General features: G+C 40.9%; 1 protein-coding gene across 3 annotated transcripts in view; it reads left to right on the top strand.

The window, feature by feature from the left end:
- Window positions 1-272: 272 nt before the first annotated feature.
- The window catches only part of DZIP1 (DAZ interacting zinc finger protein 1), an 85,669-nt gene continuing 58,554 nt past the window's right edge, over window positions 273-27,387 (top strand). For all 3 annotated transcript variants that reach the window (XM_072622104.1, XM_072622105.1, XM_072622106.1), the window contains exons 1-5: window positions 273-377; window positions 3,794-4,071; window positions 4,187-4,759; window positions 20,172-20,256; window positions 26,407-26,531. In XM_072622104.1, coding sequence (XP_072478205.1) covers window positions 4,069-4,071; window positions 4,187-4,759; window positions 20,172-20,256; window positions 26,407-26,531 — 786 coding nt within the window. In that variant the 5' untranslated portion in view covers window positions 273-377; window positions 3,794-4,068. The remainder of the gene's footprint in view (window positions 378-3,793; window positions 4,072-4,186; window positions 4,760-20,171; window positions 20,257-26,406; window positions 26,532-27,387) is intronic.

The raw sequence follows: 27,387 nt of genomic DNA on the forward strand, positions 1-27,387 counted from the left end.
AAGCTAGAGTCCCAGGTTGGGAGGAGTGAGATGGCGTGGCGCCAAAGGCAGTTTACATCTATCTCACAATTTTGCACTAGGCTAGTCCAGATCTTGTTCCGTACCTAGCCCAAGTAAGCAAGTCCCTACACGGTTTCTTTAGAAAAATGTTCTCCAGGGATCGTAGCATCCCGCCCGGGCACAAGGAACCACGTGTCTGAACAAGAGGCTGGATTGGTGGAGGATGTTTTAGTGCTGCGGTATGCGCACAGCTCAGCCCAGCTTGCCGAAAAGGGGGAGAAGTAGAAGAGAGGAGAGAACGGAAGGGAGGGCGTGGAGAAGCCTGAGTTTGGAAGGGAAGCTGTTTTCAACACGGCTTCAGGAGGCCGGAGGGTTGGGTAAGGCAACAATCCTTGGGCTTCTCCGCAATTCAGCCCTGCGGGGTCAAGCTCATGGCCAGATCGGAAAGAGAGGGAGGCAGCAGGAGCCCTTTACAGCTCCACGTCTCTTCTTTGCTTCCCGGGGGTCTCTCCCCGGGTAGAAAAGCGCCAGCTGCATGTCTGCATGTCGCCCCCTTCCCTTTTCTCCTCATGCCCCTAACAGCGGCCGCCCGGGATGCTCGTGAGTCGCTGCTAGGAAGGAGTTGAGAGATCGGGGCTCCGGGTGGGGATGGGGGGACTGGAGGGGGAATGAAAAGCGGGAGGGAGGGGGCCCCAGGGAGCTCAGCCTCTTGACTCTCTGAAGCCAGCCAGAATCCCCTCCTTCCATATCCTCGCCTTTCTGGGAGACAGGGGATCTCCCACTCTGCTCTTTTCGTTTGCATCCTCCCCGTGCGTGGCTGTCGTGCTTTCTATTCCCGGCTCTCCTTCTAATTGCCTAGGGGTGGGGGGTACAGACCCCGAACCGGAACGCCCTCACCGCAACCTTTGTCTTTGGGGGGCAAGTGCTGCTGCGGGGAAGGGAGAAGGGCCGGGGGTGAAGGGGTGTTGTGCACATGGCACCCAGGAGAGGGAGGCCTCTGCCCAAGGCCCCAGCTGTTTGGGGAGCCCGCTGGGGATGAGCAGAAGCTTGAGGAGGGGAATGCTTTTTCTCCCCTTTCCTGGCCCAGCCATCTTGTGACCTGAGTCAGACCCGACCAGCGCGGGGGCAGAGTCCTGGTGGAGGCTTCACAGAAATAAGCAGAGCATCCACTGATTAGAAATGACTCCTCCCCTTCTCTTTTTCCACTTCAAGTCCTCCTCCTTAACAATTCGCGACGAGTCTTTTTCTTCCCTGTTATCGGTTTACCACATCTTTCCATTTGCAAAGTCCCGAGACTGGAGGAGAAACGAGTAGGTCTAAGAATTGCCAACATTCATGCCTTCATTTCCTAGACAGTGTGATTTTTCCTGGACTTTTTTTACCCCTATTATCTAGAAAACCTAAAATCTTCTCCCCATACAATATTGCTTCTTGGGGGAGTTCCAGCTGTAGGACTATTCAGAATCAATCGCAAAGATTGTAGTGTGATGGACAGAAAACTTCTTGAAAGTAGAAAAACTTGTTCAAATTCTAAGTCTGACTCGTAATAGCTATGTGACTCTGGGCAGGTCACTTAACCTTTAAGTGCTCTAGGGACCTCAGAAAGGTGCTGACATGAATTGGTAGAAAGAGTTTCTCTGTACTATTGAAATCTCCAATCTATTTTTTAAAAATTATTTTCCTTCTCCTTCGTCTTTCTAGTTATTAAGGAAGAAGAAAAGATCTCTTTCCTGATTATTGATCCAGGCTAAATATAATTATGCATTAGGCTCAGCTTTTCCTAAAAATGCTTGTTTCTATGGTAATTGCAAGCCAGCCTAGAAAGTTGAAAAGCAAATCAATGGGATACAGTAAAAATCAGCATAATTTGAGGCAGAGGATTTACTTTTAAATTCCAGCAGTGCCAATTACTATATGTATGACTCTGGGCAAGTCATTTAACCATGCTGGGTTTTAATTTCCTCGTCTATAAATATGTAGGTTGGACAAGGTGAATTTCAAAGGTTCTTTCAGTTCTAAGTCTATGATCTGACTAGGATCAGAAACTGAAAAGATGGAGACCAAACATGAAATAAATGGTAGTGTACTTTGCCTTACCTGAGTATTGATATCTCCCTTTGAGGGGACACAGGTCTCTCTAAGTGAATTAGAATTATAGATTGTTAGAACTAAAAAAGAGGAGAGATAGTTCATTCACCTCATGTTTAAGATGAGAAAACTGACTCACAGAGAAGAGAAATGCCTTTGTTCAAGGTGACATGTACAGATGTGAAGTGCAAGGTGAAAGTGTACAGATGAGAGAAACCCAAATCTTACATTCCAATGTTTTTCCCCCCATTGTATCATATTTGTCTCTCAAGTTGTAGATTTTTTTTTGGCCATCTGACCCTCCCTCTACATTTACTTTTCAATATTTTGAAAAACTATTTTATTGCAGGGGAAATTAATGGTAACATTGGGGGAAAGGTGGAAGGAATAAGCATTTATTAAGCACCTACTATGTGCTAGGCACTTTACCTCACAACAGCCCTAGAAGGAAGGTGCTGTTATCCCCATTTTACAGGTTGAGGAAACTTCTGAAGCAAACATGACTTACCCAGGGTCACACAGCTAGTGAGCATCTGAGGCTGGATCTGAACTCAGGACTTTCTGACTACAGGTTCAGATCTCCCTCTACAGCACTACCTAATTTTCTTTAAATATAATTTTAATTGTATTGCAGTCAGTATCACGAGGGAATGTAATTTTAAAAAATCAAGCATAAGATATAAAAATTCCCCTAAACTTTTTTCTGATTAAAACTTCATAGCTAGTGTCACCATATGGTCATGAATATCTGAAACACCATACAGAATAATTTTATCAGCATATGTAATCTAGCAACGCCTTATAATTATAAATTATGTCTCATTTCATTTAATGTGTTTTAAATTTTACTTATAATATGAAGCAGTTTTAGTGGAGTTTGTCACAAATTACAAATTAAGTCCATTTATCGATGTAGTTTTTAAAAAGTCACAGATAAGACTTGGGCCAATAAGGTTATTTATTGCATAAATATAAAATTTTATGACAACATAATAAAATCCTGTCTTCCTTGCTCATTACCCCTTTGCTCAAATGGGCAATCGGGCTATGGACAGGGGTCTAACATAATATGAAATCAGTAGATGACCTCTCTCAGAGCCAAAACAAAGTGTATGAGTCCTAGTTAAGGTTGGAAAACTGCTCCCCCTAATGTTGCAGCCCCGGAGGTTTCAGACGTTCCCTTGTAACAGGTGGGATTTAACTCACCAAAACCAAACCGTCCAGACCCCTGCTTGCTGTGTAGGGCAGACTGTTCAGTCTGTAGAAGGTGGCTGGTAAGATGCAGCATTTTAAAAATGTTGCCCACTCCTCGCATCCTCCTCTGCTTATGTCGCTTTCCAGCTAAGTCTAGGCTAGGAGTAACAGTATTAAATCTTTGGCCCTACGCCCCTGGATATCAATTCGAAGCAAGAGTAGCCCAGGATTCCTCTTCCCACCACCCTTTCCACCCCCAGCCCCGCCATTCAAAGCAGCACTCGAATGCCCCCTGGTCAGTTCTGGACAAAACAAAAGGGGAGTGGATAGACTTCTAAGCTTGACCTGGACAAAGGAAGAACCAGAGGGCGGCAGTGCCCCGATGTGCAGAGGAGCCCCTGTCCCCGAGGCTGGAGCACAGGCTCTGCGCAGTTCCCCTCGCGGTGGGGTGCAGGGGCTCGGGGCACCGTCACCGCGCTCTCACGCTGGCCGCCCCCCGCTTTCCTTGCAGGGGCAGCGGCCTGCGCTCTCGCCGCAGCCTCCCTTCCCGCCCCGGGCCGCAGCGTTCCCGGGGCGCTGCCATAGCAACGGCCAGGACGCCCGGACCTTAGGCCAAAGCCGCCGCCGCCGCAGCCTGGGAACCCATCTTCTTCCCGGGGCCGAGAGCGCGGCGGCGGCGGCGGCTCCAGGAGCCCGGAGGAGCCCGGAGACGCAGCGGAGACCCCGTCCCGAGGAGGCTGCCCCGGCGCCCGCCCCCTCCCACAGCGGAGGGATTGGCGCCCCAACATGGTAAGGCGAAGCGGGGCGGCAGGCTGGAGGGAGCCCCGGGGCTCGCCTGGCGCGGGGCCAGCCTCCAGCCGCCCTCGTTTCTCTTGTCTTCCCTCCCTGTCCTCCCCCTCTGCAGCCCTTCCAGAAGCACGTCTACTATCCGTTCGCCGGCGGCCAGGAGGGCCAGGCGCCCGCCCCCAGCTCCACGCTGCACTGCCCGTCCCGCTCCACCGGAGCCGGCGTGGCCGGCATGGCCTCGGCCGGCGCCGGGCCTTTCCCCTTCTTCCAATTCCGGCCCCGGCTCGAGAGCGTGGACTGGAGGCGGCTGAGCGCGATCGACGTGGACAGGGTGGCCGGCGAGCTGGACTTCCTCACCCTGCAGGAGAACATCATGAACATCACCTTCTGCAGGCTGGAGGACGAGAAGTGCCCTCACTGCCAGTCGGGCGTGGACCCCGTGCTGCTGAAGCTGGTCCGCCTGGCCCAGTTCACCATCGAGTACCTGCTGCACTCGCAGGAGTTCCTCACCGCCCAGCTGCAAGCCTTGGAGGAGAAGCTGCGCCTGGCCCTGACCGACGCGGAGCAGGGCAAGAAGCTGCTGGCCCAGCGGGCGGCAGAGATGCGGGTGCTGAAGGACGAGTGCAAGCGGAGGAAGAAGATGATCACCACCCAGCAGATGATGATCGAGGCGAAAGCCAGCTACTACCAGGTGGGCGGCCGCGCGGAGGCTGGGCGGGGTGGTTCGGGAAGTCCCAGGTGCTGTGCAGGGGTGCTTCTCTGGCTGCCGCAGGGAGGTTCCTTCTCCCCATCCCCCGCCTAGAATGCATGTCCTGTTGCAGGGAGACAGCCCATTTCAGTGAATGCAATAATGTCCAGGGCTTCTGGATGGATACATAGATGGCACATAGATTCTTCCACTGTAAACTAAGAGATGAATTAGTCGTTTAGCAGTGGCTGGGTATGATTTTTTTTTTAAAGCATCTTCAAGGTATAATGCTGGAAACCCTTTGTCTCAGAAGATAAAGAAAAGCTTATGAGATGGTTACAGATATACACATACCCACATGTATCAATTGAAGTAAATTAACTAGAGGTCGGGAACTGTTTTCAGGAATTTCTCCTTGCGATACAATGTTGTTATTTTTAAAGAGAGATTGTGTCGTTCTTTTTTCTATGTATCCTCATGGCCTAGTAGAGAGTAGGTGTTTGATAAATGCTTGTTCATTGAGGGTTGGAACTTGATGAGTAGTTATTGAAATACTTGGCCGAAGTTGAACTGTCCACTCCCCTTCCCCCTAGAAAATCTATAGAAATTACCCTGGGGAAATTTCTAAACAAGGATCAGATTGATGAAATTGAACAGCATATCCTGAATTAGTGGTTTCCATTTAACGGTTCATGATTGCAAAGACAGTAGGAGGAGCTCTTGCTAAAAAACTTTTCAATGACACCTTAATCAGGAAAAATTGCTTATGAGTATTATGAGAAGTATATTTAATTACTGTGGGGGTTCACATGTTTTGTTGGTGGTTAGTGGATGAAAAAGAGTCTGAACAAAAACCTTTGGGAACCTCTGTCCTAATTATTAGTCAGCTGTGCAAAAACTCCCCTAAAAGGCCTTAGAGGTCATTCTGGAATACAGATGAACTGTGAATTGTTACTGAGGTCACACTAGGCCACATAAACAGTTTTACTGTTGTTGCTGTTATTGTCATGTTCAACTCTTCGTGACTCCATCTAGGGTTTTTTTGGCAAAGATACTGGAGTGGTTTGCCATTTCCTTCTCTAGATTATTTTACAGATGAGGAACTGGGGCAGAGTTATGTGATTTGCCCAGGGTCACAGCTAATAAGTGTCTGAGGTTGAATTTAATTCAGGAAAATAAGTTCCAACCCTGTGTTCACTATACACTGCACCACCTAACTGCCATGTTTTACATGTAGCTTAGTCAGATCCCTACTGAACAAGCATTTATTAAGCATCTATTATGTGCACATTATATCATCTCATTTAATTCTTGTAAAGTAGGTGCTTTTATTATCCCCACTTTGCAGTTGAGAAAACTGAGGCAGAGAGAGGTTAAGTGACTTGTCCAGGGTCACACAGCTAAAACGTATCAGAAGTTGAGACCTGAACTCTGGTCTTCCTGACTGTAGCGCAGTGCTCCATTGACTGTGCTATGAAGGTACTTATTATTGTACCACAACTTAAAGTGGATGTGCATTTTTAAAGGGGATGTAAAGGAACGTATGAAATTGCCTAAACTTGAAAGATGAAAGTGATGAGAAAGAAAGCTGAGAATATTTATTTTGTTTGAAAAATTCAGAGGTACAGTCAGAATTCTCCATGTTCTCCCCCTCCCCCATCCAAGCAACAGAGTCCACTCACATTTATTCTTATGGGATCAGTGACCTTGTCAACTGGACTATTGTTAATAAAAATACACAAAAACCTTGCATATATGGAACCTTGCTTCATTCTCTGGATAGCCCAGTTTTCCAGACTGAATTAAAATTTTTCTAGATGATTCTAGAGCACTATTTTGATGATTTATTATGCTAAACTGTAATTCCTAGCATCTTATATTTAGATCTGAAAGGGACTTTAAAGATCTCTTAGTAAATTCAATTCAGCAAATGCTTATGAAGTCCTATGCCTTCTGCATGCTGTTCATATACCAAGTATACTGTTGAAGAAACAAAAATACCAGCGTCTCTGTTCTCAATGACATTACATTTTAGAGGGGAATTGGGATTACAGCATGTTGAAAGAGAAATAAATTGAAAAATATAAGGTAATATCCAGGGGTGCAGCTAAGAGTGAGGTTGTATCAGGAAGGCTTTCTGTGTTGGAAGTGGCTAAAATTTGAAAAAGCTAGGGATTCCAAGACACAGAAGTAGAGAAGGAGAGTATTCCAAATATGGGGGACAGTTTGGGTAAAGATGATCTCTATATGAAACAGCAATTTGGCCAGTTTGGCCAGAACATGGAGTGACCAAGGAAGAATAATAGTTTGTCAGACTAGAAAAGGAGGCTGGAGTCAGATTTTGATGGGTTTTATTCTAGAGGCAATAAGGAGTCACTATTGATTGTAAGGCATCTTATGGAATACGAAAGAGTTTAGGTAGATTAGTAGCCATGTGATAAATGAATCAGAGGTGAGAAATGAGAAGCAGGGACACCACTGAAGAGATTATTGTAATAGTTAAGGTGAAAGGTGATGACACTCAAACTAACTCACTGGCCTTTTGAGTGCAAAGAAGGGAACAGATTCAAGAGATGTGTGGGAGTATATGCAGGACTTGTCAGCTTGTTGTCTATGGGGGTGTAGTGCGAATGTGATATTCACAGCACCTACAGTGGCCATGAATATCCCAGCAAAATTCTGAATCCTGAAATACCACAGACTCTCCACATGGAAGACAGAACCAAAACATTTATTCAGACACCAGAAAGCCAAATCTGTCCTTCCCACAAACCAGCTCCATTAAACAAAATCACAAACAAGCTCTCACACTCATAGGAACCAGCTGCCTGTTTGCCAGTATCCTTCCTGGCTCTGACTGCTCTCATGACCAAATTTCCTCTCAACTCTGTTCTAACTGTACCTCTTTCTGTTCCATTTGTTTAGCAAACTCTTCCCACCACAGGCTCCATGTGACTCAGGCTTCCATGTGACCAAGGCAGGTCACATGGGCTTATTAATGAATGGGAAAGATCTTCCCATTTAAATTACCATTACAGAGGGTGGGAAGGTGGGAGAGGGAAAGTGAAAGCTTAATTAATCAATCAATAAGCATTCATTAAGCACCTGTTATTCATTAGGCACTGTGGTAGATTCTAGGGATAGGTACTGGGCCAGTCAGTGATTTCATTGGTATAAAGACTTTGTGGCTGAGAAAACTCCCTTCTGAGGGATCTGGTGGCTCAGTAGATAGAACACTGAGCTTGAAGTCAGGACAACGTGAATTTAAATGTAGCCTCTGACACTTTACTAGCTGTGTGACCCTGGACAAGTCACTTAACCTCTCTTTGCCTCAGTTTCCTCAACTGTAAAATGGGGATAATAATAGCACCTATATCACAAGGTTGTTGTGAAGATCAAATGAAGTAATATGTGTAAAAAGCTTAGCACAGTGCCTGGCACATAGTAGGCTCTATATACATAATAATTCCTTTCTCTTCTTCCCCTTCCCTGCAGTGAAGATTGGCACATCCTTTGCCACTTGCAGTCTTAATAGAGTTGCCTAGAACATGGGTGACCTGCCAATGGGCACACAGCCAGCATGTGTCAGAGGTGGCACTTGAACCCAGGAATTCTTGGTATTCCTGATTCTGAGACTGGCTTTCTATTGTCTACATCAAGGTAGTGAGTTTATGGAGAATAATGAAGCAGTTCCTTCTTAGGAAGCTTACATTCTATTTGAAGGAGACAACCTATATCCATATAAATCAGGGATGGAATTACATGGGACTAGATGTGTGATTTTTTTGATTTAGGGAATTCCCAGTGAGGAAATTCCCCTGACCAATGTAGATTGGTACTGAAGGTAGTGCCTGGGCAGAGTGTTAATGGAAGTGAGAAGTTCCCTTAGGCAGAGTTAAGGAGCGAATGTCTTGTAGTCATGAAAGAGGAGTGCAGAGATGGAACTCGGAGGGCTACAGGTGAGAAAGAACAAGAAGGCTTTTGGCTAGATTAGAATATGGATAAAGGATAGTATTTAAGGAGGTTAGAAAGGTAGATGGGGGCCAAATTCTGAAGGGCTTTAAAAGCCAAACAGTAGTTCATATATGTTTTTCCTAGAAGTACTTGTACAACTCTGGAGGATGGATTGGATAGGGGACATATTTGAAACCCAGTGGCCAAAGAGAACACCATCTCAATACTTCAGGAAAAAGTTGATAAAGGCCCAAATTAAGAATGGTAGCTGTGTGATGTGGTGAGTGAAATCTGAAGTAACTCAGGACACAAAGGTTTGAACTGAGCATATCCATTTATTAAGCCGTGCATGCCAATTGCATAGCAAATTGGGACCAGGCCTCCTCAACTTGGCCCTGGACCCCAAATGCAAGGGGAGACAGATGCATTGAAAGAAAACAATTAATAGTATATAAACCAAGATACGAGATTAGGTAATATGACTTCTAATTGGAGAAAAGATTAGAAGCTTTCTGAGTTGGAGGTGGTGCGGAATGAATAAGTTTTAAGAGTTTACAGGGGAAGGAGCAAATAGGCGCAATTCCCTGAAGTCAGAAAAAGAGGTATCTTCCCTCCCCCCCACTCCAAGTATCTGTTTTATCAAAGGAACATGGAAACAATAACTGGTTGACCAATACAGGACCAGTTTTCAGATAAGACATGAGTTACGTGAGATGTATAACTGAGAAAACTCAGGGCATCTATCTTTGGATCTGACTGGGTTTCTGGTCAGCGCAGGTCCTTAGTTAAGAGTCTCTAAGCAACAGGTAAAGGTGATCCAGCTTCCCAGCCATGCAGGGCTAGGTTAAATAATGCAATAAATTTTTCTCACTATTCCCATAATTGAATAAAGTTTTCTCAGAAAACAGAAATTGGACTAGACTCATAATTGAATAGAAAGCTAGATCTGGGAGCTAGAAAGCTCCCAGAATTGAGTCATATGATGGAATCAGTGTGGTTCACCCAATTCCCACAATTCTCTCAGGGAGTATTGAATAGCAATATTGTGGAAGTAGCATCAGTAAGATTTTGCAACCATTTGAACATGGTAGGTGAGAGATACCAAGGCAGCAAGGATAACATTAAAGTTGCCAACCTGGGAAAGCTAGACAGATGGTTCTGTCTTTGGCAGAAATAGGCAAGTTGGGAAGAGAGGGTGGGTTTGGGAGGGAAAGATAACGAATTTTCTTCTGGATTTGATCTTCTTGAGAGCCTATGGAACATCCAGGTGGGAGATTTCTGGCTGGTGGTTGGTGATACAAGACTGGAGAGAGGCTAGGGTAGATGTATAGATCTGAGAATATCTGTGTGGAAATGGTAATTGAAAACATGGGAAATAGTTAACTAAAGGAGAGAGTATAGAGGAAGAAAAGAACTCAGGACAAAGCTTTGGGTGACATGCATATTTAGAAGTTGGGACGTAAATCATCTGGCCAAGAAAGCGGAGGAGAGCTTGGCAAGTTAGGAGGAGAATCAAGAAAGAGCACCATCATGAAAGCAGAGAAAAGTAAGAATAGATAGTAGGAGGGGATGGAAGGCTGATGGTCTTAAAAGCTATAGAGAGTTTAAGAAGGAAATAAGTCTGAGAAAAGGGATGTGAATTTTGTAATTGAGATTGCAGATATCATTGGAGGGAGAAGTTTTAGTCACGTGGGAGTGGTGCTGTGAGTGGAAGGTACAGAAGTGCAGATAACAAGTATAGATGGCTATCCCCAGGAGTTGAGCCCCTAGAAAGGAGCCAGATAGAGAAAGGAGGGGAAACAAGATGAGGATCTGGTGAGATGATAAGTCAAGAGAAGATTTTTAGGGATGAGTAGATCTGAGTGGATAAGCAGTAAAGGAGACAGAGGATAGAGGAGAGTAAAGATTGGGGAGATGGAGTGATTGAAGGAACAATCTCTGGGAGGGAAGAGGATCATGGACCCAAGGGGAAGAGTTGGCCTTGGCAAGAAGGGCCACCTCTTTGTCAGACTGGAGTAGGTTTCTTAACCTGGACCCCAGACAGATTTCAGCAGGTTCATTCACTCACCTCTAACTGAAAATTTATCATTTCCTTCATTTATTCAAAAAATGTAACCCTGAGAAGGGGTTGATAGGCTTCACTAGCCTGCCACAGGGGTCTGTGACACACAAAAACGGTTAAGAATCCTCAGTCTCCAACACAGGAAAAGAGAATGGGGGTAATGTTGATGTGTAGAATAAAGTATAACCAGGCTTTTTAATTTCTTAGGGGGCAAGGGAACCAGGGAGCAAGAGATCCAGAGGTGGAGCTGGTTAATTGTTTTGAAGGGAAGAAAGTGAGTCCCAAACAGGGGTGATGAGTTGACTGAGAAAACAGGGAAGGGTGGTGACGAGGGGTTGCAGGGAGGACAGAGAACAGGTTTTGGAGAAATGAGGCAGAGGATCAGAGGTTGTCCATGAGAGGAATATCAAAGGTCTGGATCCCGGAGTTTGAATTGCTCTGGATGATGATAGTAATATCAAGAGAGCTAGACAGTTTAACATTTAACATTGAGTTATTCTCTACTCTGAAATCTCTTATCCTTTTGGGCTTTCACTCCCCGTACCTTCCCAAACTTTAACAGGTAGGTTATACAGTAGATATAATGCAGAACCTGGGGTCAGGAAGACCCGAGTTCAGATGTGGTCTCAGACACAAAGTGGCTGTATGATCCTGGGCAAATCACTTAAACTGTCTGCCTCGATTTCCCCAATTATAAAATGGGAGTGATAATAGCACATACCTCCCAGAGCTGTTGTGAGGACCAAATGAGATAATATTTTTAAAGTGCTTAGTACAATGCGTAGCACATAGTTGGCACTTAATATATGCTTATTTCCTTCCAACTATATTATATTTACTCTATTTCCTCCACTCCTACTTGCATGGTGAATAGTGCTGAAGAAAGTCATGCAACCATACTGACTGTGTCCACTGCATACTTAAGTTATTGAATCTGAACTGGGTCCTCATCATAACAAGGAAATTCTTTTTGCATTCCCGAATTGATTCTCTGTTAAACATCCCCTTCCTCCATTGGTTATTACAAACCCCTGCTTTCTTTGAGCCCCCTTTCCCATTAGCCCCCAGAAGACAAGCCTTGCCTCCTACTTGGCTGAGAAAGTAGAGACCATTCTCTGAGTTACTGCTTCTCTCCTGCACTTCATCCCCAGAAGCCCTTGAGTTCATCTCCCGTTCTTTCCTCTTTTAAACCAGTCTGATAAAGAGATAGACCTTCTCTTTGCCAAAGTAGCTCCTCTGTTTCTCTGCTACAGCAGACTGCTACATCCTTTTTCTCCCCTGTCTTTCACTTTCAACAAGGATCTGGATAGGGTGCAGAAGGAATGAATATCAAAGGAGGAGAGATAGCTTTGTTTTATAAACGAGGAAAAGAGACCTAGAGAAGTTAAATCACTTTACCTTGATCATATCAAATACAAGAGTCAGGATTTGAACTCAGGCCCTCAGAGTGCTCTTTTCAGAATACCAGGCTGCTTCAGATTCATTGCTGCACTTCAGATGCATTGAAGTGATGGAGTTATGTTCTCAAAACTATATGACTTTGGACTGTTGTGCTTATTTTTCCCTATCTACAGGGAAAGGAAGGGAATAAGGATCTATTTAGCACCTACTATATGCCAAGTACTGGACTAAGCCCTTTAATAAATATAATCTCATTTCATCCAAACAGTGTCCCAACAGCTTTTATTATTCCAATTTTATAGTTGAGAAAACTGAGGTAGACAGGGTTAAGTATTTTGCTCGGGGTTACATACCTAGTAAGTGTCTAAGGCCAGATTTGAACCAGGTCTTCCTGACTCCAGAGCCAGTGCTCTGTCCACTATGCCACCAGCTCTCTTTAGTTAGTCCTCCTTTGTCCATAGTTTTTCTGTCTTCAAGGACAGGAGTTGTTTATTTCTGTTGTAATTGTACCTCTGTGAAGCTGCCACCTTTTTTTGAGGGGGGGTAAGTAAAATTCAGTTCAATCAAAAGTTATTAGGTGCCTGCTGTGTGCAATTATTATTTCACTAGTTTTCTTCTTATTTAAAAGGCTTTGATAGGTAGCTTTAATAATCTTAAAGTTTAATGATCTTTTCATTCACATTGTGTATGCTGTTTTCTTGGTACTGCTTTCTTCACGTTGTATGAGTTTATCCAGATTATCTCATGTTCTCAGAGTTTCTCACATCCATGATTTCTTAATGCATAATAACACCTCTTTTTATCCCTTTACCACAGTTCATTCAGTTGTTCCCTAATCTTCAGACTTTCCCTTTTTTCCATCTCTTTGCTACCACAAAAGAGCAGCAGTGAGTACTTTGGTATGTCGTGGGCCTTTCTGTCTTTGATCTCTTTAGAGTACATCCTCAGTCACTGAGTCGAAGGACACTATGCTTTTATTAATGAAATTTAAGGTTACATTAACTTTTTTGCCTGTTTCTGGTATTAGTATTTTTGGCATGCTCAACGTTTCCTTAAATAGCCTTATTTTTGTCCCTTGATCCATCTTCTGTCTGCTTTTTAGAGTAATCTAGCCCTGAGTCTCCAGTTTTCCAGTCTCAACCCCCTTGTCTTGAACAAGGGAGTTAACACATAAGTACAGTGCAAAAAAGCACTGGCTTTGGAATTGCAGGACCTGGGTTCTTACTATCTGTGTGACCTTGGGCAAGTCATATAACTTCCCTGTGCCTCAGTTTCCTCATCTATAAAAGGGGCCCATTTCATTTTCAGATCTTTTACTCTATGATCCTAACTCTTCCTTAATAGACTTTTGTGAGCAAAAGAAAAGCTAAAGTGCCTCAAGATCCTTCAGGCTTCTCTTGTTTTCAGGTCCCTTCGAAGCTCCTCATACTTCTCTGAACTCCTGGGCTATCTATTTGATCCTGGCATTCCAAAGTCATAATATCTACTTCTTAAAATGTGGTCTGTAGACCACTTGTAGTCCACATGTAGGCAACCCACGGTTTGGTGCAAGAAGAAAAGGTGTGGCATGTGTCTTTCCTGGATGAAGCGCCCATAACTGCTATAGTTCAGAGGATTTAGAGGGAAAGGGGTGCTTAGGCATCAGTAGCTCCAGCCTCCTTATTTTATAGATACAGAAGCCAGAAAGGTTAAATTCATACGAGAGTAGAAGGTAGTCAGTAACAGAGTCAATATTTGACACCAGTTTCTCATGTTTCCAAATTTAGTGCTCATTCCTCAGCACCCCAAGACTGGGGGAATTTATTTTAAGAGACTTGAGTAAAAAAATTACCCTCTGCAGCTTGAAATCACTGGGCAGAGGAGTCACATGGATACCACTTTCAGTCTGAAGATGTTTTAGAAGGCTAAAGGAGGTTTGTTGGAAAAGTGCATTTCTGAAAGGCAGTACCAAATAGTTTATGTTTAGAGGGCCCTTTAATTATGGAGAGTTTTCATTGGCTAATTTATGGTAATTTTTTTTAGTTATCCAAATGCAGCCAGAGGCTTCAGTACTGGGTATGTGTTTTTATGGCAGCTAGGTGGCTTAATGAATAAAGTACGGGTCCTGGAGTCAGGAAGATCCAAATTCAAATCCAGCCTCAGACACTAACCAGCTTTGTGACCCTGGGCAAAACATTTAAACTCTGTTTACTTTAATCTACTGGAGATGGAAAGGGCACACCACTCTAGTGTCTTTGGCAAGAAAACCCCATGGTTCATGGGGTCATGAACAGTGAGACATGATCAAGCAAAATCAACAAGAACAACATGTTTTTTTAATACACATACATGTATATGTATGTATGTATGTGTATATATATATATGTATATATATATATATATACATACATATATATACCAGAATATTAGAGAAATAAGTAGTGATCTCCATGCTGCAAAGTTAGGGGGTCTACTGTTTTGCTCTCCCATAGCCTAGCCTGGCTGGGTGGGGGGTTAGAGTTCTGTTATAGGCAGCTGCTGGGGGGAGTTCCATAGTTCTGGTTGGAGCCTTCATATTAGAGAAGCAGGGGAAGACCACAGTGAACAAGTTATCATTCAAAAAGGGCCCAAAACTTCTTGAAAAAAGCTAAGTTCAGTAACCAGGATGTGGGTCCCTGCAGGAGGATCAGAGGTAGGAAGCAGTATCTGGAGAAGTATGGTCGGTCTAAGCCTAGTTCAACACAGTCCAAAGGAGCTCTAGGGGTTGAGGCTGTGGAGATTCAGTTCTGATGCAGACAAATAATTTTTCTTTTACATGGCAACCCTTCAAATGCTTAAAGACTTCAATTGTCTATAACCCCCACACCCAGCCACCTCCCCAATTCTTTCTACATATCCTGTGTAGTATTATTTTAAGTTCTTGGTCCATCCTGATCAAATGTGTTATCTGGGCACATCTCAGCTGGGCAATGCCCTTCTTCAAATACGATGCGTAGAATATAGAAACAGTACTTTATATGTGATATGACCAGGTCAGACTATATTGTGAATATCACCTCCATGGTTCCCGAAATAGACCTTCTGTTAATTCATTTCAGGATTGTTAATCAGCCTTTTTTGAGTTCCATGTCACAAGTAGGACTTTTTTTTTTTACATGAACTGATTTCCACATATATTGTCTTTAACTGTACTTGTGCTGTTAGTTTTTAAAATCCCAAATGCAAAACTTTACATTTATCCAGATTAAATTTAATCCTATTGGATTTGACCTATCTTTGCAGCTTGTTGCAATCATTTTGGATCCTGATTCTGTCATCTAGTGTTATTAGCTGTCTTGCTGAGCTATGGATCATCTGCAAATTGGATAAGCCTGCCATCTGTGGCTTTATCTGAGTCATTCGTAAAAACATTGAGCAAATGTATCAAGAACAGGTCCCCGTGGCACTCAATCAGCTCCCTCCAAGGTCCTATCATTCGATGGCTCTTTGAGCATTGTCATACTCCAACAATTCCAAGGTGACCATCTTTCACTTCATCTCTCTCCATATTTTACACAATGACACCCTCAGAGACTTCATTGGGTGCTCTGATGAAATCCAGATCTGCTCAATCTTAAGAGTTTCACTGATCTCCCAGTCTAGTAATATGAAAAAAGGACTTGAAGTGAGGCCTATATGATTTGATGAACCCATGCTGGATTACAGTGGTCACTTTTTCCCTTTTTAAGGGCTCAGAAACCAAACCATTTGTTTGTATTAACATTTTAGAATTTTATCAAGAATCTAGGTCAAGTCCACTCATCCATAGTTTGAAGATCTTTCTTCAATCTGTCCTGGAAATTGGCCCATTTGTTCAGCTTAAATCCCATGGTATCTCTTTCATTCTCCACAGTTTCTCCACAGTGATCACCAACATTGGGCCAGCAATCATCTTTAAGATTTTCCTTTTAAAAATATTTTTTATTGACTCTTTTTTTTTTGTTTTTACCTTGCCTAAATTTCCTCCTGTATCCCTCCCTTTTCCCTTCTTCACATCCAACATAATGAAGAATCTTTTTTGGACAAAGAAAATGGTAAGAGAAAAAAAGCGAGCTAAGCCAATCAATATATTGGGAAAAACATCTGATAATACATACATATATTCCATACCCATGAATCTCACACCTCTGCAGAGGAATGTGGGGGGGGCAAGGAGGAGAAGGATGTCTTCTCATAACCCACAAGTTTTTTCACTGTCCTGATATATAATTCATTAGGACCATTCATTAGGTGACCCAAATTGGTTAATAGCAGCTTGCTACCATCTTACATCTCTTCATTTTTCTTATGTTTTGATAACTTGTGATTTTTTTGTTTTGTCCTTTTCTATTGGAAATTATTCTCTTTCATTAGAAAAAGAAGTAAAATAGGGATTCAGTGTCGCTCTTCTCTCTCCATTATCCAACGAGAGCACTCTTCTCACTGTAATTTGCTTTTCCATTCATTTCTTGTCCCCAAAATATTATGATACTTCAAGTGTAGTCCTTTTATCAAGATACTTGTATGCATGCTTTAGTGCAGAGGTGTCAGACATGTGGCCTATTCAGTAATCCTGAGTATGGCCCCAACCAGATTACAATGTAATTGGGAAATAATTAAAAAATAAAAGAAAATACAGTAGAACTTAGAAAATGTTCGCTTGTGATTTTCTAAGTCAGCATGCAGCTGGCAGAGATCCTTTTGTATGACTTAGTGGCCTTCAGTTTCTACTGGTTTTGGCATCATTTCCTCAGTAGATTGTCTTTGTGAGTTATTGTAGCTAACAGATTTATCACCCTCCTGGTGAGGAGCTGCTTCAGACTTTGCTGGTCTTGTCCTTGGACCATTAATGGGCCCATTCTCATAGCTTTCCCCATTTTATAGTAATATCCAGAGCTTAGGTATGTATCTTTGGAGAACCCAAGGCCATATCTGTGTCCAACAAGACATTGGAGTGGGAATTTATGCCCCCAAAATAACTTACACAAAATCCTTTCTGTTGACTTTAGCATTTATACTACATTATTGAATGAGAAAATTGTGTTATGCTCCTGACAGATTCTAAAGTACATGTAAATGTTAGGTATGATAATAACGCCAAACCTCAGCTCATTCAGGGCTTTAGCCCCTTCTGTTATTCTTAAGAAGACTCTGCCTTTTTGTTGTTTGAGTCATTCATCCTTTGTTATCTTGCCTTACTTCCATCTTTTGTATCTCCTGTTTTAAAATTTGAGCTCTCCTTCGAGTTCACTGTGTGGTCAGGTTCTTCTCTTTCAACACCTTCACGCTCTTCTTCAAAGCGATTGGATCATCTGAATGTGTATATGTACATTTTTATGTGTGCATAAATATGTATACATATATATGCACACACATGTATGCACATGTTATACACAGAGATCGATCTCATTCATATAGATAGATATATTGAGGTTTATTGGTTCTGCTTTCACCTCTCTGAATTACTTCATATAAGTCTTCTCTTATGTTTTCTATTTTTCATTATAGTATAATAATATTCTATTACATTCACAAATTATTTGTCAGTTCCCTAATTTTACAGCCTCATTTCTGTTCATATTACATGGCACCCTATTCCCCATCTCCATGTCTTTCTTGCAGTATACTTGTGATAGGATTAATATCTACGTGGCATAGGATTGTACCTCCTCCTGATTGGCTTCTGCTTCCCTGATCAGCTTCCTGGTCACCTGAAGGATAAAAAATCCAGGAGCAGCTAGGTGATAAAGTGGATAGAGCACTGGCCCCCGGAATCAGGAGGACCTGAGTTCAAACCCCAGCCTCAGACACTTATTAGCTGTGTGACCCTGGACAAGTCACTTAACTCTGATTGCCTCCAAAAAAAAGGGCCCACTCAGGTGGAGTCAGGGTCTTCTCCTACTTGATGGGTGCCTGAGATCATGAGAACCTGCTAACTAGCCTTGTTTCTCTAAGGCGGGGAGGGAAGACACCTTAAAGCTGACTCTAAACGCTATTGTATACTTATTTCATGTCCTTGCCATATTAAGGCATTTTGTTAACTATTCAGTAACTTATAAATGCCTTATTTCATATCTAACTGAACACAAAAGAATGCTGGTGTTAGTCCTGCTTTTAACAGCACTCCGTCCTTACCTCTGCCTTATTGAATTCCTCTCTGTAAGGCAGAGTTCAAGAAGCTTGTTCTGCACAGAACTTTTTCTGATTGTCCTGGAGGAGCCAACGTATAAATAGGTGTATTCAGAAAAAATATATGCAGAATAATGAATACAAGGTGATGAGGAAGGCCAGTACTGGCACTGTGGGGGAATAATGCGTGACGAATATGGAAATATAGAGTGGGGTCAGGTAGTGATGAGTTTTAAAGGCCAAACGGAAAGTTTATATTTGATCTTAGAAGCTACAGGGAGTGAGTAGTTTTTTGAATAGGGGAGTGACCAGTCAGAGGTCCACTTAGGGAAATTCATTTTGGCAGTCATTATGGCGCATAGATTGAAATGGGGAGAGACCCGAGGCAGGGACATCAGTTAGGAAGACACTGCTGTAGTCCAAGTGAGAGATGATAAGGGGCTGAATTAGGATGGAGGCTGTGTGGTTAGAGAGAAAGGATGGAATGCAGAAGATGTAAAAGCAGAAGTAACAAAATTAAGTGTATTAAGGGTATAGGAGGATAAAGGATTCAAGGATAACATTTTGAATATGAACCTGGAAAGCTAGAAAAATATTGTTGCCTTTGATAGAAACAGAGAAATTTGGAAATGGGGTGGTTTTGAAAGGAATATGATAAGTTCTGTTTAGGTCATGTTGAGTTGGAAGTGTCCAGTAGAGGTTGATTATTTGGGACTGAAGCTCAGGGAAGATAATGGAACTGGATATATGAACCAATGATTCGTTTGCTCAGAAATGATAATTAAATCCATAGAAACTGATGAAGTCACCAAAAAAGTGAGTACAAAATGAATTTCCCCTCCAATTTCTAACTCATCCCTTGTACTTAAAAGCTGAATATGTATTGATGTTATAAAAGATAAGCCCAGTGAGAGAAAGCGTGGTGTGGTGGAATAAACACTGGTTTTAGAATCATTGCATCTCAATTCAACTCCTCTGTGTGACCTTGGACAACTTCTCTGGGCCTCTGTTTCTTCATATATAAGATGGAAGGATTGTATTAGATGGTCACCAAGGTCCTCTTCAGCAGCATATCTATGATTCTGTGAAACAGAATGAACTTGAATTTTTATTTATTTTTTGGTAAATAGCATTTTATTTTTTCCAATTACATGTAAAGATGGTTTTCAACATTCATTTCTTATAAGATTTTGAGTTGCAATTTTTTTCTGCTTCTCATCCCCCCTCCTCAAGATGGTAAGCAACCTGATGGAGGTTATATATGTGCAATCATGTATATATTTCCATGTTAGTCATGTTTTGAAAGAAGAAACAGAACAAAAGGGGAAAGCTACAAAAAACAAAAGAAGTGAACTAGTATGCTTTGATCCAAACTTGAATTTGATAGTGGTCTGAGGAAGTCCATAAATGAAATGTGTCCTGTAAAGTGAAAGAGTGGTCCTCACCAGCACAGAGAGTAGAAGAAACACTAAAAATTCAATGAAATGTGCTATAATTCAGAAAGACTGGAAAACTATAACAACTGACAGACCAGCCTGAAGTGCTGAGATGTGAAGTAGAGTCCCTCGGGGGTGGAGGTTGGGGCATCTTTTACATTTCTCAAGAGTCTAAAGCTGAATTGTGACTAGTCACAGGTGTTTCGTATTGTAGCACCAACAAATGCTGTGTTAGCATGACAATTCTCACCATACTTAGTGTGAAAGGACTGTCAGGCCTTTCCACTAGGTTTTCAGTGCTACCCACAGATGCTATCTGCTCGCAAGAGTGTTGTTTGTTGACAATAAAGGGGGACGATGAAGATAGGCCATTTACATTTATTGAAATTAGTCGGGTACTTCTTATGACTTAGAAATATGCCTTTCATTTTTACAGTGTCATTTTTGTGAAAAGGCTTTTATGAATCATGCTTTTCTGCAAAGTCACATTCAGCGACGTCACCCTGAGGAGTCACACTTTGGTACGTACCCTAAGTTTATTCTTTTAAAGGGGCAGTTTTCTGTGAAGGTCATCACCTGTGTGTTTACTTTGCCATTTTACTCTGAAGTCTAATGTATGTAGTACAAGGCTCAACTCTTCTCAAAGGAGATGTAATGGTAGTGGTTTTATGGACCTGTCTGTTTATGACTCTTAAGCATATAACTGTTTTATTGGCATCGTTTTCCAGCGATCCTTTCCTAAAGTCATGATAATAGTGCTAAACAATAAGAGTATTGTTGGAATTTTTAAAAACTGGATTCCTCACCTTTTTCTTCCTCTCCTCACTACCAAATAACATTTTTTCTTCTTTTTCTTTGAGTACAAGAGCATTGTTCCATAACTCACATTATAGATTATGATGGAGTAGTTGGACTTTGCTCATAAATTGTGGAAACGTGGTAGAGAAATACAAAACAGAATTTCTCTTAAATGTGTCTCTTTCTTCAAACAATAGTCATTTTTGTTCATTTGGTTTTCACTTGTGTTCAACATTCTGTGACCCCACTTGGGGTTTTTCTTGGCAGAGATACTGGAGTGCTTTGCCATTTCCTTCTCCTGCTCTTTTTACAGCTGAGGAAACTGAGGCAAACTGGGTTCAGTGACTTGATCAGGGTCACACAGCTATTAAGTGTCTGAGGCCAGACTTGAACTCAGGAAGATGTGTTTTCCTGACTCTAGGTGCAGCGCTCTATCCACTGAGCTGCCTACCTGTCCTGCAATAGTAGCCTGTTTTTTAAAAAACTCATCATGATCACGAAGACCTCAAATGTGGTTTCACTGATGCAGTGACTCCCTTCCCTGGTACAGATCACAACCCATCTGTAACTTTATAGTTTTAGGAGTTTGCCTTGAGGCTCAGCAACATTAAGTGACTTGTCCATGATCATGGAACTTGTCAGTGTCAGAGGTAGGATCATAACATGTATTTAAAGTATCAAGATGTAACCGAGTATTAGGTTGTATAGGAGAAGTTCTTAAGCCCATGTTTTCTGGTGTATAATAATTATTGTAATAATGCTGTAAGATGGGATATTAGAGATGATACAGGAGCAGGAGACTAAAAAAGTGGAATATCTTGGCTTATCCTTCAACTTACGTAATTGTGTTAGGTACTGGAGGATGAGAAATCTTTTAACAGTCCATCTCCAAATATCCCATTTCTTGAGTCCCTAATGGATGCTACGCTACAGAAAGTTGTGAAATAAGAGAAGTATTCTTTGTAACTCTCTACTGGAAAACAAATAAATCAGTATGACAACACTCTTTGACTGTTGAAGAACCAGGAAAACGATGTACTAAATGGTCCAGAAAAGACATGATAAAAATGAATTAGGACTGAGGGTGGCACTATATTGCAGTATTACAAAATGTTTTTCGTATTACTATGTCTTCCTGGTGAATACTCATAGAAAAAATGTGTTTACAATATCGATGTTTATGTCAGATTTAATTTATCACAAGTGTGACTTAAAATGTTTGTTGAAATGAATTAAATTGAATCATTTCAATAACTTTTTATATTTATCATTTCCCCAGAAAGTATCCTCAGTCTTGAGGTTCCTTTATATTCACGAGTATTTTGATTTTAGAGCTTGATGTGTGTTTCAATTTTCTGTAAATATATGATTAAGTTAATTACATTAAATAGGTTGTAATAGGGCAACACTATTCTTACGATTTCTTGGCTATATCAGCTTTATTAATCAGATTCTTATACTATCAGAAAGAAAAAAGTAAACTTTTCCTTTTCAGGAGATCTTTCAGTGATAAGTGGGAAGCTTCAGTAAGACATCTGGTTATTTTATTTATATGACACTAGATAATTAAATTGATTTTTGTTGTTGAAAAGAAATTGTTTTGACGTGATATTAATGCTGTTTCGATTTAAGTCAGACTACATCTTTGAAAGATTCTAAGTCATTTTCACAGTGGAATTGGCCTATCTCTTTTTTATGAAATTAAAATTAATGGGAATCAGTCACTTCTTCTGAACCTTAAAGTGTTTTCTTGCTTGTGGAATGAATTTTAGAGATTTCTACTTCTCTATTCTCTCACACCTTCTTGCGCCTTATTTTGACTTCTTCCTTCTAATATGGTCATCCATCATTTTGTTCAGCTCTCAGTCTTCTCAAGGTTACCCCCTTCTAATTAAAAAAAATATATTTGAGACTGGGTCTCCCTATATTATCTAAGTGGCAGAGCAGTGGCCACTCATGGGATTAATGCCAATATTTTTAGACATGGGAGCTTTACTGTTTCCAGTATGGGCCTATTTGCTTCTCCTTAGGCAACCTGGTGGCCCTCTGCTGATGGTCTAATCATACTGGTGTCAGACTTCATGTGGGCACCTGGCTGCACTATAGCCCTACTGCAGCTCAGATTTCTTGAGCTTGAGAAGCCCATCAGCCTCAGTCTTCTCTGAAGGAGGGATTATGGACATATGTCACTGGACCAGCACTCATTAATTTTTATCCTGTGCATATTGAGAGATTCATTTTTCCCTTCTGTTTGGATATTTTTGCTGCTGGATGTGACCTTTGTTACTCCACTAAATGCCAGAAGTGATGGTCTTATATTTGCCATGTTCATTTCTGGATGTGCCACTAGACCACCACCTTTCCCCACAATTTTCAGTCTTACTCTGGTCTCTTTGTGATGTCACTCAATGCATATTTATTATAAATCTACCATGTGTCAGCACTACTCTAGGCACTGAGGGTGCAGCTGCAAAGAATGAAACAATATGTACTTCCAATGAGCTGATATCTTATTTAGGGAGACAAGTACATACGTAAATATAAAGTGAATAAAAATGGATATCTACACAGTAAAGTGCAAGATAGTTTGGGAGAAAGGGCACTCACTATAGGTGGGAGTAGGGAAGGCTTCCTGTAGAAGATGATTCCTTGGATCTGTTGGTTGCTGCAGACAATAGCATGCCAATATCTCATCTAGCTGTCTGGGGAGTCGGGAAGCCGAGTGGTCTGCTCTTTGACCTTATACCCTGCTTATGTCTGTGACTGGGTTATAGACCTATTGCTTCTTGTCGGAAACCTTGTTTAGTCTGAATCTTTCTCTGCTATTGTTTGCTCCATATTTGTGGAAACTCAAACCCAGGTCTTCTGACTTTTTAGTTTAGTGTATTTTCCACCATACCACATTTAAGATTGGAATTTAGTTTTGGATGCAATAAATTAAAAGGAAACCAAGATATGGCCATGCCTAAAACTTGTAGTTCAACAGATTTATGCCAAGCAGCTTCATGAATATTATACTGTTTTCACAGTTGTCTGTGTGACATTTGATCAGATTGATCATGAAAAAAGAATATTTTAATCACCTAAGTGGAAGTTTTTCAGTTTAGTATAATCCTAGTTAGTACTTATAATTTATACTTCTACATATTTTAGAAGTTATAGATTTTATTCATTCTCAACTTATTTCTAACCTTCTCTTTGTTAAGTGGAATTGACATTTTCAAATGAGGTAGGATACTAAGTCTCCCAACAGTTTTCCTTGTTATGATGCCTTTAATTACTTTAAAATTTAGGTATATTCAAATGTCTCATTTTATGGTGATAAACACAAATTCCAAGTGTTCCTCAGTCAATTTATTCTTCAGGCCATTGTTTCAAGTAGATTTACTTTATATTCTACAATACAGTGTTAAAATCCCAATATATAAAACAAATAAATATTGTTAATTGGTCTTTTAAAACAGTTTGGCAATATATTGAAAACCAAAATAATAAAAATATTAAATATCTTAATTTATTGGGATTAGAATTCTTCAGGTATGATATTGACCTTTTCCTTCAAGGTTTAGTTTCTTATGACAAGGTAGTGAGATATGGTGTGGGGTGCTGATTGTCAGCAGACACGAGTTTGAATTCTAGAGCTGGCACTTATTAGCTCTGTGATCTTGGGCAAGTCATCCAACTTATGATTTCTCAGAGTCTCAGTTGTTCATTTGTAAAAATTGGGGATAAAATAATGTTTGACATACCTGTCTTATGGGATCTTTGTAAGGAAAGCACTTGTAAACCTTTAAGATCACTTGACGAGCTGTAGTCATCATGGTGGTGATTATTTTCCTTATGTTGTAAGGTGAGATGACCGAGTGCCCTGCGAAATATCAAGTCCTCTTGCCTTTAAGCACACAAGGAAACTAGCTCTATTAATTCTTTTATTTGCTTCTCTAAGAGCCAGCCTTTAATATAGCTACAATTTCATTAGAGCTGTTTAAATTTATAGCAAGAATGTCAGTATAGATATGGCTCAGCTCTTGCTGTAATGCGTCAATGCCTTGACTCCTAGACAATGATCACACTTTGAGACGACCAACAGTAAGTTAAATCTCTGTGGATTGTCTCAGAATGGTGCGATCCTTTCCATTCCTTGATGTTGTATGCTTATGAATTATGAAAAGCCACAATCTTTGAAAGATTCAAAATCAGTGGAAAGAGTAGTATGGTTGAGATAGGTGGGCAGCAATATATTGCCAGTCATGCCTTACCTAAGGAAGGTGGCAGAAATACATGGTCAGGAGCCTATATGACTGAAAATGTAAGTGGGGCAGACATGGCAGAAACGTTAAGACAGTGCATGTGATATATATTAATGTCTCCCCATTTAAGGAAAGTCTTCCACTTCTTGTAGCAAATCCTCTCTAGAGGATTTTTGTAAATAAATGAGCAAAAGCTACTTAAGACAAATAAGCATGAAGGTATTTCAGTCTGCATCTGTGAAGTAGCCAGCCACACTGATTAAACCACATATACAGCAAACCATTGGAGCACGCATTTGAAAAAGATCTCCATCTGCCTTACTTCTGAACAAAATCTTTCAGTGCAGCTTTTAGATTCTCATTTTCCACTTTGGTGTCCACAATTTTCATGGCCACAACACACAGGCACTGGTATTCATTTCTGTAGTCACAAATATATATAACACATGTATATATGTATGCTTACATATGTACGAATGTTTATATCTACACACACATGTGTATGTATGTATGCTTACATACGCACACTTATCTGGTCCTTCCCTTCCCCATTTCTGCATGAATGTGTGTATATTTGTGTGTATGTGTGCATGTATATGTCTATACATGTGTGTATATGCATGTATATATGCACACACCTATATACATATTTTATCTATACATACATCTACATATATAAAGTATGCATATACATATATGTGTATGTGCATATATGTGTGTGCTCAAATATGTGTATATGTTTATATACACACACCTGTCTGGTCCTTTCCTTCCCCATTTGTGTATATGTGTGTATATATATGTGTATATGCATACACGTATACCTGTATATGTATATATACACACCTATATATATATATACACATAAATAACATATTATATGTACATACACACATGCACATATACATACATATAAAGTATGTGTATATATGTGCATATACATACACGTGTATATTGTATATGCACATATATATGTATGTGTTTATATACACACATCAATCTCGTCCTTCCCTTCCTCATTAACCTCTTTTTAAAGATTAATTTTTGGATCATTCGGCATAAGTAGACTTAGCATTTCTAATAACTAACTCTCAGTCATTCTGGCACTGGATTTTCCACAGAATTCTCACAAAAATCACTGTGATAACCAGATGGATAGCAGTGGCAGAAGCTGCAGTCTAGTAGCAGAAAGAAGTCTCTTCTTCTGCTGGTAGAAACAGTGACCTTGGTCTCTGGTCCTAGGAAAGGAAGCTCTGTGAAGAGGCCAAGGTATTAGATACCATGGGTCTGGGGTGGCTGTGAAGGCTTCCTTATCCCCACGACTGCCTACTTGACCACCATTCATTTTGTGATATTCCAGCCAAGCCATTGCTATGCCATTAAACCCAGTGACTGAGATACTATATTAAAAGAAAAGAAAAGCCGCCGCAGTGCCTGAAGTAATGTTGACTCCATAAATACTAAATCACAAAAACAAACCTGAGGAGCCTGAAGTAATCAAATACGCTTCCCAGATGATAGCCGTTGATTCCTTTTTCACCGACAGGACCAAATCAAAGATATTTTTTCAGTTGTTTGGTGTTTTAAAAAATATGTGTAACAAACTTATTTTCCCCAAAACAGAGTTTAGGAAGAAGGCACAGACTGACAGGCTGCAGAATGAGATAGACTTGCTAAAGGAACAGTTACAGCTCACCAAGTCTCAGTTGGAGGCTGAACAGCAGGCCCATGTGGTCAGATTTTCTAAGGTACTGTATTTGATCTTGATGATTTTTTATTTTATTTTATTTTAATTTATTCATGTATTTTTATATTTATTATTATTATTTTTATATTTATTTTTATTTTAAAACCAAATGAACCTGGACATGATGGGGAAGCAGCATGGTCCCATGGAAAGGAATGTTTGATATGGAGTGAGAAGATTGGGATTTAGAAGCTGCTTCTTCCACCTATGATATGATTTGGTTGAGATGTTCTTTAAAGTCTCTTCCAAGTCTAATCCATGACGCCGTGATAAGGCTTGGCAGTATATGCTTATCTCCCTTCTACCACCTCTATCTGGAACCTCATCATCTGTAGCCCTTCTTAGGAAATACTTGCTTTGTCTTCATGGAGGCTCAGTGACAGAGCTATTCCCTTGTTCTGTGTACAAGAAAGGTGTCAAACTCTGGGCCCACAACGCCCAAGTAGGGCCTGAACCAGATTAAAATGTATTTGGGAAATGTTTAACAAAATAAATAAAAATGCAAGAAACACAGATAATGTCAATTTGCGGTTTTCCAAGTCAGTATGCTGCTGCAAGGATCTGTTTCTATGGGAGTTTGACACCACTGATGTAGACTATCTTATTTCATGTGAAAAAAATCCAACCCAACAATAAATTGGCCTTTCAATCCCTTGTTTCCATCGATAATGGCAAAATAAATCCTGGCATGTGAGATATTTACTTGGTCTTTATGAATAGTTCCTTATTGATTTCATTCATGTCTTATCATTCTCTTGATTTTTCTAGATAAATTTGAGTGCTCTTAGGATGTTTGTTAGCTATTATTTTCCCCAATATCCAGATAGTACATATTCTTACTGATTGAAATATATGCT

The sequence above is a fragment of the Notamacropus eugenii genome, chromosome 6 (assembly GCF_028372415.1).
Source record: "Notamacropus eugenii isolate mMacEug1 chromosome 6, mMacEug1.pri_v2, whole genome shotgun sequence".
Lineage (NCBI taxonomy): Eukaryota > Metazoa > Chordata > Mammalia > Diprotodontia > Macropodidae > Notamacropus > Notamacropus eugenii.